Source organism: Eptesicus fuscus, chromosome 4 (genome assembly GCF_027574615.1).
Source record: "Eptesicus fuscus isolate TK198812 chromosome 4, DD_ASM_mEF_20220401, whole genome shotgun sequence".
NCBI lineage: Eukaryota > Metazoa > Chordata > Mammalia > Chiroptera > Vespertilionidae > Eptesicus > Eptesicus fuscus.
Window position 1 is genome coordinate 47,448,496 of NC_072476.1, and position 12,654 is coordinate 47,461,149.

General features: G+C 40.9%; 1 protein-coding gene, 1 long non-coding RNA gene and 1 other non-coding gene across 5 annotated transcripts in view; 1 reads left to right on the forward strand and 2 right to left on the reverse strand.

Moving 5' to 3' along the window:
* The window catches only part of EPB41L4A (erythrocyte membrane protein band 4.1 like 4A), a 218,207-nt gene extending 209,304 nt beyond the window's left edge, over positions 1 to 8,903 (forward strand). For 2 of the 3 annotated variants that reach the window (XM_008144480.3, XM_028149759.2), the window contains 5 exons: positions 3,768 to 3,815; positions 4,370 to 4,438; positions 5,458 to 5,568; positions 6,789 to 6,870; positions 8,289 to 8,903. In XM_008144480.3, the coding sequence (XP_008142702.1) occupies positions 3,768 to 3,815; positions 4,370 to 4,438; positions 5,458 to 5,568; positions 6,789 to 6,870; positions 8,289 to 8,417 (439 nt within the window). In that variant the 3' untranslated portion in view covers positions 8,418 to 8,903. Of the gene's footprint in view, positions 1 to 3,767; positions 3,816 to 4,369; positions 4,439 to 4,762; positions 5,018 to 5,457; positions 5,569 to 6,788; positions 6,871 to 8,288 lie in introns of those variants that run through there. The other variant, XR_008555830.1, reaches the window with a different exon arrangement.
* A 1,232-nt stretch (positions 8,904 to 10,135) lies between these two features.
* Positions 10,136 to 12,074, reverse strand: LOC114232590 (uncharacterized). The gene is made up of 3 exons (XR_008555831.1): positions 11,576 to 12,074; positions 11,015 to 11,084; positions 10,136 to 10,289 (listed from the first exon to the last, which is right to left on the reverse strand). It is a non-coding gene; the product is annotated as an uncharacterized LOC114232590 (long non-coding RNA).
* LOC114232629 (small nucleolar RNA SNORA13) lies at positions 11,199 to 11,332 on the reverse strand. The gene has a single exon (XR_003618708.2). It is a non-coding gene; the product is annotated as a small nucleolar RNA SNORA13 (small nucleolar RNA).
* Positions 12,075 to 12,654: the final 580 nt, after the last annotated feature.

A 12,654-nucleotide genomic window follows, 5' to 3' on the forward strand; every position in this document is an offset into this window, starting at 1 on the left:
GGGTGTCGTGAGGTGATGATCAATTTGCATATTTATCTTTTATTGGTGTAGATTGTTAATATCTTACTGTGCCTGATTTATAAATTAAACTATCATACATATATATGTGCAGGAAAAACATTATCTATAGGGTTCCATACTATCCACAGTTTTAGGTATCCATTGAGGATCATGAGATATATCCTCCATGGGTAAGGAGAGGACTATTTTCTCCTTATATTCCTACTGCAGTGTCTATAAATTGCCTATATGGAAGAATTCACTGAGAGTTTAGAATGTTATGATACATCACTCATACATGACTTATTCATTGTTTCTTTTAGTCCCCAATGAAAAGCAAGGAGATTGTATTCATTATTAAATACCAGAGACCTACAGCTATATAAAATACAAAACCTTTCTCTCCTAAAACTATTTACACTGGAATATGGTTGGATCTTATCTAGTAAAACATTGAGAAGCATAGTTCCATCTAGTACATTTTTCAGCTGCATTGATGTGACATTCATGTTTACTTATCATTAGAAAACTTGGATGAAACCACTTTTCAACATGGGTGAACCTCTCTTATTGGGATATTTGGAAGAGGCATTCAAGCTAAAACAGTAGTTCTCCTAGGTTCAACTAGTGCGTGCGAGAAGCCTCAGGCTCCCTCTGGTGGCAATAATGCCTTACTGTTTTTCATTGAAAAATGGATAATGTGGAAGATGAGGTTGTCAGGGTGAAGTGATGGTCCCAGTTAAACACAAAACAGAAGCCTGGTGCCTTAGATGAAGACTTAGCGCGAAGGCCCTGGGAGTGGCTCCTGAGCACTCTTCCGTAGCTGGGTGCTTGGCTCCGTGGCTTTCCCAATCGTTCTTTCATTCTGAGCAGGGAGAGGAAAGGAGGGGAAGATTAAGACATCCCCTGCTCATACCTACGCTGGCCATTCAGGGATATGATGAGGAATTACTGAGATATTTATTAAGTGCTTTAAATTCTTTAAATAATGATGTTTTGTGAACTTATAGTTTTCTTAGTATTTGCTACTCTAAGCTTCCTTTTTGAGAGTAGTAAGATCACAAAAATAAAAAGTCAAATGCTGCCATATTTATTATTTTTAGTGCACTATAGTACACAAAATATATATTATTATATATTATAATATTTTCAAGATAATATAATTCAGTATCTGGGGAATGTAGAAGAAGGCTATATAGGCAATGGTTTAAGTCTTTTGTAGAATTATGAAGCATTATTATTTTAGGCTTTAGAAGAAGGAAAATGTTTCTGAATGATGTCTCACTCAACTAATTTCTCTGAAAAAGTGAATATTAACTTAAATTAGGCTATTGCTCTGATATGTGGATGAATGATGCTTTAGAAGAAAATTTAATGTGAGACTGCATGTACATTTTTTATATATGCTATATCCTCAGGGTTCTATTTCCTCAGGAACTTACTGTATTTTCAGAGTTCAAGTAAAACATCTGTATAATCAAGGGCCTTTTAATTAAGAAAAATGACTTAAAATTTCCCAACTTTCTAAATGCACAAAAAGCTGTTGAGCTGCTGATCATGAATTCAGCCTAAATTGTTGATTAATGTGTGCAGATGTAAGCATAAAAATAATGCATTCCTCATTAGCATATGTTTACATTTGTTAAATCACAGGTGGTCTAGAAATTGGAGGAAATTAGAGGGTTTTTTTTTTTGTTGTTGTTTTTTAGCTTTGGAACTTTTCCCTGCCTTGAAACTGCTAGGCATTTCAGAACTCAGTTTAGTTAAATATATGACTATTATTGTACTATAGAACTTAAACATATAGACTAAATTCCTGAATTGTTTATGACCAATTGTTTATGGTTAGAAAGACTGAATTCTCATTCAGGTTAAGATACTAGTAACATTTCTGCTCATTCTTCGGAGATGGGAATGAAAGGCATTTCCCGTGGAATTGCAGCAATAGTAGTTTTTTTTTTTTTTAAACATGAAAATACCTTATATTCTTCTTTCTTTTCTGATAATTAAGGTAAGAAATTCTCTTGACTAAAAAACAAAATCAGAGAAGATGAATATAAACAAGAAAATAAAATTCCTGCAATTCCAGCACTCAGAAATACCCACTGTTAGTGCTTTTTAACATTTGCCCCTCCCTGCAGCATCCTTTGTGGGTTAATATATTGTCTAGTGAATCGGGCCAGCCACATGTAGGAAAGGTGGATTCCATACAGGAAATCCTGCCAATGAAGCATTTCTTTAGATATTTTTAAGCATATAATCTTATTCTTATAACAAAATCTATTAACAATATCATGTTGTAATGTCAGAGACCAGGGCTTCATCCCCTCCCCCCTAATCTTCCATGTTTTGACTCCTTTTGAGTTGACGGAAAGGTCTTTACAGACAGATAATTATTATTTTTTTCTACAAAGGTAAAAATGGCTTAGTCAATTCAATTGCTAGAAAATAGCTTATTGTATTCTGGGGGCTCAGAAAGCCCTACCAGAATGCCTTGTGGTGCCCTTATTAACTGAGAAAAATGAAAGCTATGATAATATTATATGTTGAAAGTGATATTGAGCTCCAAATTGCTGATACAGATTATGAATATAAAATTCCACAGGGCAGCGTGTATCAGTGGCTTTGCTTAACTCCAGGCCTTTTAATTGTTAGGGTTTGGGTCCTTTCTTTGGGCCCATTATTACATCTCAGTTCTCTTGAAAGGACTGATGAAAGCTTATCATTTTCTCAACTAGGAACGAGACATTCCGGGGGAGCAGTTGCAGGGATAATAGATTTGTAGTATTCCTTGCTGTTCTGGGAGTGTGAACACTGAATGCTGACTTTGAATTTTGCATTCTGGGAAGTTAAAGGTAGTGGCGTGACTACTTTCTGCTCAAGTCATTCTTTCAGAAGATTTGTGGGTCTATGCATAGGGATGGGGAATGGCCCGTGGAGGGCGACAGCATTTATGGACCCATGCTGTGGTCCACAAACACGTCATCTGATAGAACACGAGAGGTGCGTCAGTGGCACACAGTCTGCCAGTCCGGGCAGTCCCACCGTTTCCTTTCCTCTTGTGGTTGCTGTTTTTACTGGGTTATCGCAGATCATCTTGGGATTCGTTCATATTGACAGTCAGGCGTTCTTCTTTTGCATTCACTTAGATATAGCTAGAGGGGCCCTGGCCAGTGTGGTTCAGTTGGTTGGCATGTCATTCTGTGCACCGAAGGGTGTTGGGTTGGATTCCCTGTCAGGGCATGAACCTGGGTGGCTGATTCACTTCCCAGGCGGGGCACATGTGGGAGGCGACCAATGGATGTTTTTCTCTCACATTGACGTTTCCCTCCCTCCCTGCCTGCCTGCCTGCCTGCCTCCCTCTCTCCCTCTTTCTCTGGAATCAATCCTCAGTGAGGATTAAAAAAGAAAGAAGGAAAGAAATAGCTAGAGGGAACAGGAACAGAAATAGAAGCCTCACATTCTTCTTCATTGTAACATCACCACCAGAGGGTGTGTGCATTCGCCCTTGCAGTTCCAAGCTCTGTCATCAAATGAAGCCCTGGTTATGGCTGATTTCAGTGTGATTTTTCTTCAGCGGTGCTGGCAGATACATTATTCTGGTGTCTTTCATTAGCTCTCCCTGCCCAGTCTTTCCTTTTGGTCTCAGCTGGCAAATAAAACTTCCCAGTCTGAAAAATATGAATGTTGTAGCTCTGCTAAAGTTAGCTATGGGATTGTTAGATGAGGCACGTTTGCAGAGATGAGCGGTGTTTTCTCATTTATAGGAGAAGCCCTGATATCCAAGCAAAAGAAGAGTTATGGAAGCATATTCAGTGAGTACTGTTTTTCCCCCCTCCTTGTATTAAAACCCATGTAGTTTTAAGGCAGCGACAAGGAAAACTGCCAACACGAAGAGACAGCCTAGGGCTGAAGCCTGTCAGACAGACTTCATTACCATCATTATGTGGAACATGAAATTCACAGTGGTGGTGCCTTACTGCACCGGCAGCCCTGACATCTCTTCTCCTGAGGCCCCTTAGCCTGGCCTGGAACTGGGTCTCAGACAGACCAAATACATACCAAGGAAAACAGATTCGGAAGGAAAAAAAAGACTCCTGCTACAGGGGAGAGAGGCAGGATTTTGTAGGGAAATTAAGAGTGGCCGGAGAGCCAGCTACATTGGATATAGATAAATTGGAAGATAGTAGAAGAGCTATAGAAAAGGTTTGCCTCCCATTTTTCCTTGAGTACATTGTAGTTTTTAAATCTTTGGTCCTGCCTTATATTTCCATTAGGTTTGCTAATACTGTGTTTTGGGACAGTTGTGAAAGGTGTTCGTATTTATACCAGCATCACAACTTTAATTTTCTTGCTCTCTGCCGTCTAGGAAGGAACTTGTGGATCCATCTGGGTTGTCAGAAGAACAATTAAAAGAGATTCCATACACTAAAGTCGAGTGAGTATGTCTTTGAACGTCTTCTCACACAAGTTTCATTAGTACTTCGAAGTGAGTAATCCATTCTTACTCTCCGTGCAGTGCTTAAATTTGTCTTTACATTTTAACTAAAATTAAGAAGAACCATAGGGAAAGAGGAAGAAAGGGTGTAATAAAGCTAATCATTCCCCTTCTGTACAATCACTGTTATCCCCTATTAACTGACTATTTGTGTGTGGTAGGTACAAAGGGACTTTTGATGACTGATGTTAGTTTTAAAATATAAATTCATTTATTGGGGTATTCGTTGATTGGTAACAAAGTTTCTTTTTATTCATTATTTAGCACCAAGAGAACGATGTGGACCACAAAGCCCTGTCATTTAAGCCCAGTCCAATCCCTGTCACAGAACTAGCAGGTTGAATGTGCCTCATGAAAGCACAGGGGTTCCCTAATCTGCACGGGTGTAGGATGCCGCAGCAGATGACCAATTTACTCAGTTCTCTGCCCTGCTATCATGGCTCAGAGAAAATAGCCTACTTCACTGCTTTATTTCCCTTCTGTAACGCATGCATCCTTCCCACTCCAGTCAAATTGCAGGTTGGTACACACCCTCCCACCCCCATCCCTCAACCCCATCATCTTTGGGCCAAAGTTTGAATTTTTAACAACTGACTAGTTAAGTAGCTAGACAATGGCCAACTTTTTCTGGTAGGAATGCCATTTTGTCTGCATTGCAGATTTTTTTCTTCCGCACTACTGGAGAGAATTCAACTGTAGGGAATAATTTCATTAGAATTTAGTGGTTAAAAATAATATACACATACACACCTACATACAAACACTATAAAGAGTTTCATTTTCATGTATAGTTGAGGGAGCAGTTTTCTACTGTTAACTTGTGAAATTTAAGCCACTTAGGATTTTCCAACCCAGAAGGGTTTTTTTTTTTTTTTTTTAATCTCTCACAGTCATTATTAAGGAATTATCCTGTTCTGACTTGTGTGTTTGTTTCCACGTGTTTTGGATTGCTTGCTCAGGACTCAAGGTGACCCGATCCGCATCAGACATTCTCATTCGCCGCGAAGTTACCGCCAGCACCGCCGGTCCCAGTGTTCAGATGGAGAGCGATCCGTCCTGTCGGAAGTGAAGTAAGCAGGCAAGCCCGAGTACATCAGCACAGCCCAATAGAGCTTCTTTTGATGCTAGAAATGTTTTATATCTGTGGCTGTCCACTGTTTGAAATGTGGCTCATGTGGCCGAGAAGCTAAGCATTGAATAATTATTAATTTTCATTAATGTACGTAGCTACGTGTGGCTGGCTAGTGCCTACCCTATTGGACAGCGCAGATCTAGACCGTACTGATTCATGCCACTTAGAAAGAAAAGCATAAGCTATTCTGTTGTGAATGATGAAGCCATATTTGAGAGAAGTTGGCATAAGAAGTGTTTTGTTTTTGATCTGATGGCATTTTGTCTTTTCTTTTACTACAGCAAATAGCATATTACAGTAGTTTAATTCTTTGTGTTATTTTTTTCTTGTGAAAAAAGTGACCATTATCTTGCTTAACACAATAGGTGCTTTATTTTAAATGACTATGTTAATAAAATCATTATACATCCATTTGTAAAAGTACTATAATCATAGAAATTCATGTACTTTGTATTGCTGGGTAGGAATGTTAACCAATAAACTGTGAATTAAGGCTCAAAACTTTGATAAACATTAATAAATTGGGAGATAGGCTAGCCCAATGGAGAGAGGTAGAGGCCAGGTTTTGCTTAATTTTTGTTTTGTTTATAAAATGTAGATAATGGCTGTCAATAATACCATAGGTTTATTTAAAAAAGTACAAATGGCTAATAAATGTTTCTTTAGAAACAAATCAAAAAGCCATTTATACAACATGTCAGAACAGCACATGGGAATGAGACTTACGTTTTATTATTGGTTCTTCTATTTATTTGCTTTGATTTTGGGCAAATTACTTAACCTATCCAACTTAATTTAGAAACATTTATTCAACACCTCTCTACGTGAAGCACTCTGATGGAATACAAAGATACATAAAACATGTGTTCTATGGTGTAGCCCCATGGTTGGCAAACTGCGGCTCTTGAGCCACATGCGGCTCTTTGGCCCCTTGAGTGTGGCTCTTCCACAAAATACCACGGCCCGGGCGAGTCTATTTCGAAGAAGGGGCATTAGAAGAAGTTTAAGTTTAAAAAATTTGGCTCTCAAAAGAAATTTCAGTCGTTGTACTGTTGATATTTGGCTCTGTTGACTAATGAGTTTGCCGACCACTGGTGTAGCCCTTTTTCAACTAGAATTGTGATTGTCAGAATCTAATTCTAAAACTCCCTCCTGCAGTTCAAAAACGGACCTTGTACCTCCACTTCCCGTGACCCGCTCTTCAGATGCACAGGGTTCTGGTGGCTCCACAGTTCATCAGGTTGGTAACAATAAAGTTTTAAGGTATTTTACTGGTGGCAATTTTGAGAAGCACCTTTCCTGAAATTTCTTTTGGAAGGTGGGAAAATGAATCTTTAGCTTCACTCTGAGATTCTATGTTTTAAAAGAACATGTACAAACCATGGAAGGAGGCAGGAGGAGGGAGTGGATGATCAAGACAAGGCCCAACCTGGGAAGAGTTTTGTCAGGATCAAGAGCTAGAGATAGTGCAAGGTCTAAAATGATCTGAGGCTTGGGGCTAAGCCAAGGATAACAAGGATTGTTAAGTTTGGAGCCAGAATAAAAAAACAATGCCTTCACTTTTAGATATTTTTTAAGCCAGAGAAACAAGGAGAAAGTAGCCAACTCGCAGGGGGCAGATGTTCTATTATTAACTAATGGCAGATGAGAATTATTCAAGTCCTATTTTATTTCTGTCTTCTCCATCAGAGAATTACTTTTATTCTGGAAATGTTTTAAAAATGTGGTTAAAGGGGAATTCAAGGACATAGTACAGAATCTAGCTGCCTTAACAAAATCAATTTACTAGTAACACTCAGCTGAATTAGATATATCAAGGGAGCACTGTAGCAAACATTTCAGCAAGGTGTTTGATACCACCTTTCATGGTGTATTTTTTAGTAAGATAGAAAAAAATGCAGGCTGTATAAGATCATTGTGTGGATTTATATCTGGTTAAACAACCACTATAAAAACAAAGTTGTTTATAATGGATCAGTGACAGCCGATTGCAGTGCTGTGGTTTTCAGTCTCTTGGACTGTGAATCTCTTTGAAAAGACAATGTAACTACCGTCTCTCTCCCATAAAAATGCATTTAAGCACATACACTGTTTTGTATATATTTTCTCCGGGTTCACAGACAGCCTAAGAACCATGACTCAAGCTGTATTCATTATGCATTGCCCTTTGTTTGTTCAGATTCATTTTTGCCAATGTTTTTAAGAACAGAAGAAACCTGTGCTAAATTAGTTTTGGTTCCCTAGAAACAGATTTTGAGATGGAGATTTGCATGGAGGAAGTTTATTGGAAAGCACTGTTAGGATCAACACTTGTTTGGGAGTGGAAGAGGTTTTAACCCTTTGCACTCGCTTGCTTTTTTTCTCGGATTCCTTTATTCTACTCTGGATTTAATTTTTTAAATACCCCAGATTTTACAAAGCACGGCAGTAGAATAAAAAACTGGAATTTCTTTTCATCCAAACTTATTTGGATTTTTTTATATTTCAAATTATTGATACATTCAAAGAGTATAAAAGAGCTGCTACCAATGCTAACCGTGTCAAGTCACACTCGACATCCGAGTGCAAAAGGTTAAATGTAAGAAAACATTTCTGATGTATGAGTTAAGTAATTAACTTGACTGTATTTTCTTCTGAGTCTTACTGTTTTTCTTCCAGAGGAGAAATGGGTCTAAAGATAGCCTGATTGAAGAAAAATCTCAGACATCTACAAGCAATCTGGCTGGAAAACATATAGCAAAAACAATAAAAACTATCCAAGCTTCGCGCCTCAAGATAGAGACTTGATCCCAGTGAAAGGCTTGGGGTGGGGTATTCAGAGGGGTGGGAAGGGTGTGTGTGCTGCCTTTACTTTGAAACTGTGAATTGTAATTATTCAAGTATCTTGGACCTCCACATTGTTTCTTCAGAAGAAAATAATTTGAGTCTGTTGCTCCTTTTAAAAGGTTTAACTACAGTGTATTTGTGCTGAAGAGCCTTTTTTTTGTGTGGTAACTGGAAGGATAGTCGTCTTGTAAAAACTCATGCCATATCCTCAACCCAAACCAGATGTTTCTGGACTCCTGGACCGAAGCTGGCCAGCTGTGCAATAGTACAAGTGGGATGAAGAGCTCTCCCCCTCGAGGTGGACCTCCACCTGTGCAGATACATAACTGAGGCCACATCACTTTCACTGTATATCTTTTCACTCATATAAATGTTCTTTGTAATGCTGTATTCTGTGGCATTAAGTTCCACTGGTTATTTACAAATACAAAGTTTTGTTTGAAAGCATTGCTTTTAATTTCCAGTGTCCTTGTCTTGTTTTCAGGTTAAAAAAAAAATATATGTGGGTCTATTCATGATCACCCTCAACCTCAAATGGTCCCTCCATTCTGCCTGGCTGACTCTCCCCAGACTATTTCAGACCCCGCCCCCAGCAATGTACTTTACATGAAAATAAAAACACTAATACAAGCCATTTTACCTTACCCCTTCCCCAGGTAGTTTTTATGCCCGTGACTGTTTATTTCTGGAGCTCAAACAGGCCAGTGTTCTTCCAAAGACCAACTGGTTTAAAATGCTGCTTCCTAGTTAGATTTAGGGCCTTCATTACTCTGCTTGTCTACACACCTAGCAATCATATGGACACCTCCTATAATTACCAAGTCCTGTCACCTTTGCTCTCTGTAGCCTAATTATCCCTTTACTATTTTTGCCACATTGACCCAAGGTGGTCATCTCATCTAGACTACTGAAGCAGCCTCCAATTGGCCCACCTCTATTTTTGCAAATTAGGTTCTGGCAGCTTACCTATTCAACCTCCATTTGTAACAGTCCGAGCTCTCATAATGGACATCTAAGATGCCTCATTATGCACACCTTGTGTAAATCAGGGAACTAAAGAGGGAAAGGGGCTACAACCCTCACAAATATGTACTTATGGTCATAACTTTTCTAGCTCAAGGCCTCTGCACATGCCTTGCAAAACTGCCACCCACCGTTAGTCCCAACTCCTTTCTCAGGCTTCCCTGACTTGGTCCAATTCTACTTTACATGGGATTTGTCTCACAAAGTAAGTTCTACATTTCTGGTGACATTTCCTTTATTCGTTTGGAATCTTCTAAAGGGAGGGACTATTGCTCATCATATTCCCAGCTCCCAGTACAGCGCTTTCAATAATTTTTCTGAATTCATGAACACATTTGTATTTTCCTGCAAAGTGAAGGCAGAAGCTATGCCAACTTGACGTTTACAATCTAGTAAAAATTTAATGCAGTGACAACATAAAAGCACACCCACACCCAACAAACCAACTAGTCTAGTTTTGTTCATGAGACACTGGAAGAAAGCACACTTTTCCTCAGGCTCAACATAAGCCTTTATTTCATAAGCCTTCCCTATATAGCACCGAATATTAAGCTTAATGTAACAGTTTTTAAGTTGCTGGGGGAGGAGAAACCCTCTGATTTTTCTGTAAAAGAAGGCTATTTTCTGGCAGTCATAGTACACAAACCTCCAAGAAGCATATTTAAATATTTATTCACAGACCCATTGCGTTAAATGATATTTATGAACTGTCCAGAGACAGTTCTGGTCTTCCTCAGACTCTTGAAAATTTTAAGTGATCTGGACAACTCCTGTGAAGATCAAGTTTTCAAATTCTTCACCAAGGGCATCCTAAAAGAAAAAAAAGGAAAGCACTAAATTTTACAAGTATTTGCATGCATCAGATTTTTATTAAACTCTCAATGCCTGGTTCTACACTGAGTTTCTGGAGTCAGATTTAAATGTCAACATAAAACACACCTGACATTTGACAAGTTGTTTTTTCCTAAAATTATACTACTATTGCCCAGCTGGTGTGGCTCAGTGGTTGAGCCTCAACCTATGACCAGGTCATGGTTCGATTCCCGATCAGGGAAAATACCCAGAGTGGGGTGTGCAGGAGGCAGCCAATCCATGATTTTCTCTCATCATTTATTTTCTCTCTCTCTGAAACAAATAAAAATACGTAAATTCTACTACACAAAAACATCTTAAGATCTCAAAGCTGAACTGGAAACAGGCTATCCCATTTACCATTAACTTCACCTTGTTAATTACAGATGTGCAAGTACCAATACTAATAAGCCATTAATACCCAATTTATACTAATACCCACAAGACACCCCAGTATAAAAAGGTGATAAGATTCCCATTACAAAGAACTGCTTTTATTTAAAAAATATTTTAACCTTTTTATTGGAAGTATTTATATTGCCTTGCAAAGTATTCCACTGGTGAGTTATTTTAATAGGTGAATATTATAACAAGCAAACCTTGAAAAACTTAAGAAAATCCAAATAATTACCACACACAAGCAAAGCATCTTAACAGATAACAGAACTTCTACATCACCTTACCTTGGGTCACTTGTGCTCCCAGGTAGAATTCAGGTAGCAGCAGTTTATGCTTCAAACACCCATCTTTCCCCTAAACAAAAATTAGTAAAAAAAAAAATAGAATAAACCCCCAAAAAACTGGTTATGAGAAACTCTACACTTAATGCTGGCAGAACACGTGCAAACGAATTAGTGTAAAAGTATAAGCTGTTACTTACACAGCTCTTCCACCCAAGACATCAAATTCAAGGGCAGGTAAGGGCTGCAAAGTGTGTAGTTTACGCCTTTTTTGACACCACAGTCACTAGTTTCCAAAAGTGAATGGGCAACACAAAGGCATCGTCCAAGTTGCCACAGAGAGACGGCTGGGTCCACGGCACGAGGCTGCTGCCCCTAAATCAACCCGCTGGGAAGAACTGTCCATTCGGGACGGAACGAGAACAATGAACTAATCCCAGCTCTGGATTTTCTCTTACAACTCAAAAATGCGACAGGGCATTGAAAACCCTGAAATACAAAGTGTTTTAAACTCTGAGAACTTCAACGCAACTGGTCTTTTTTTACAGTGACATGAAAACTCACCTGCCAAGTCGGCGATCCTCCTCCGACTTCCGCCGGGGTCTGCGCCGGGACTCGGCGGTCAGGGCCTAAACCTTAACTGGCACTTGGTACGTTGACGGATTCCACGCGTGACATGGGTGAGCTTACGCGAGGCCATTCCCTGTCACAAAACTCCTCGCTTATATTAAAAACTCCCGGCATACAGTCGGTGATCGATAAACTCAAATGCACTCGAACCGATCTCCCCATGTCCCGGCGCGGGGACGCAGACCCAAGTCCGCTTCGGGGCCTCCTGGGGTTCCGCGTGCAACGTGGCTGAAGTCAGGCCCAGGCGCTGCCGTCCACGGATTCGGGGCCCGGACTCGGCCGGGCCGCCGCGGGCGCGACAGCGGGCTCGGGGGCCCGGATTCCGCCCCAGCCGACAGTGGCCACGCGGCCGCACACACCGAGCCCCGCCATGCAGGAGCCGCACGCGCAGCCCAGCACCACCCCGACCGCGGAGACGAGAAAGGCCGCGCAGCCTTCCCACAATGCTTTTCTACCGCTGGGAGGATCCACTGTCCGCAGGGCGCGGGGGGACGGGCTGTACCATCAGCCACCGAGCGCTCGCGAGACGCCGCCGTGTGGCTGGAGGGAGCAGTGCGCAGTGATTGGCAGGGGGGCGGGTCTCCAAGGCGGAAGGGGCTCTTCTGCACCCCTTTTGCTTTGCGCGCCCAGTTCTTTCCGCGGAGAAGGAGGTGTTAAGTGTGGGCGCACCTCTCCTCCCAGGGCCGGGCGCGCAGGGTCAGCGCTGAGCTGCGCGCGTAGCCCAAAGGACTTGAGACCTCGTGTTCTGGGGAGGACAGACAGAGCTCCCATCTCCAGCTGAGGAAGAGTAAGGTCATTCATAAAAAGTGTATGTTTACTAAGTCCTTACTGTGCTCCAGGCCGTGTCCTAAATGCCTGGGCATCAGGTGCGAAGGAGACAGGCACGGTTTGTGTCTTACATGCTAGTGGGGCGAGAAGGACACTGGACAAGGTAACACGTGGGTGCTGCCTGTCCGGATAGTGTGAGCCCCGACAATGGCGCCCGCGCAAGGGAGGGCGAGGTGAGCTGTCCC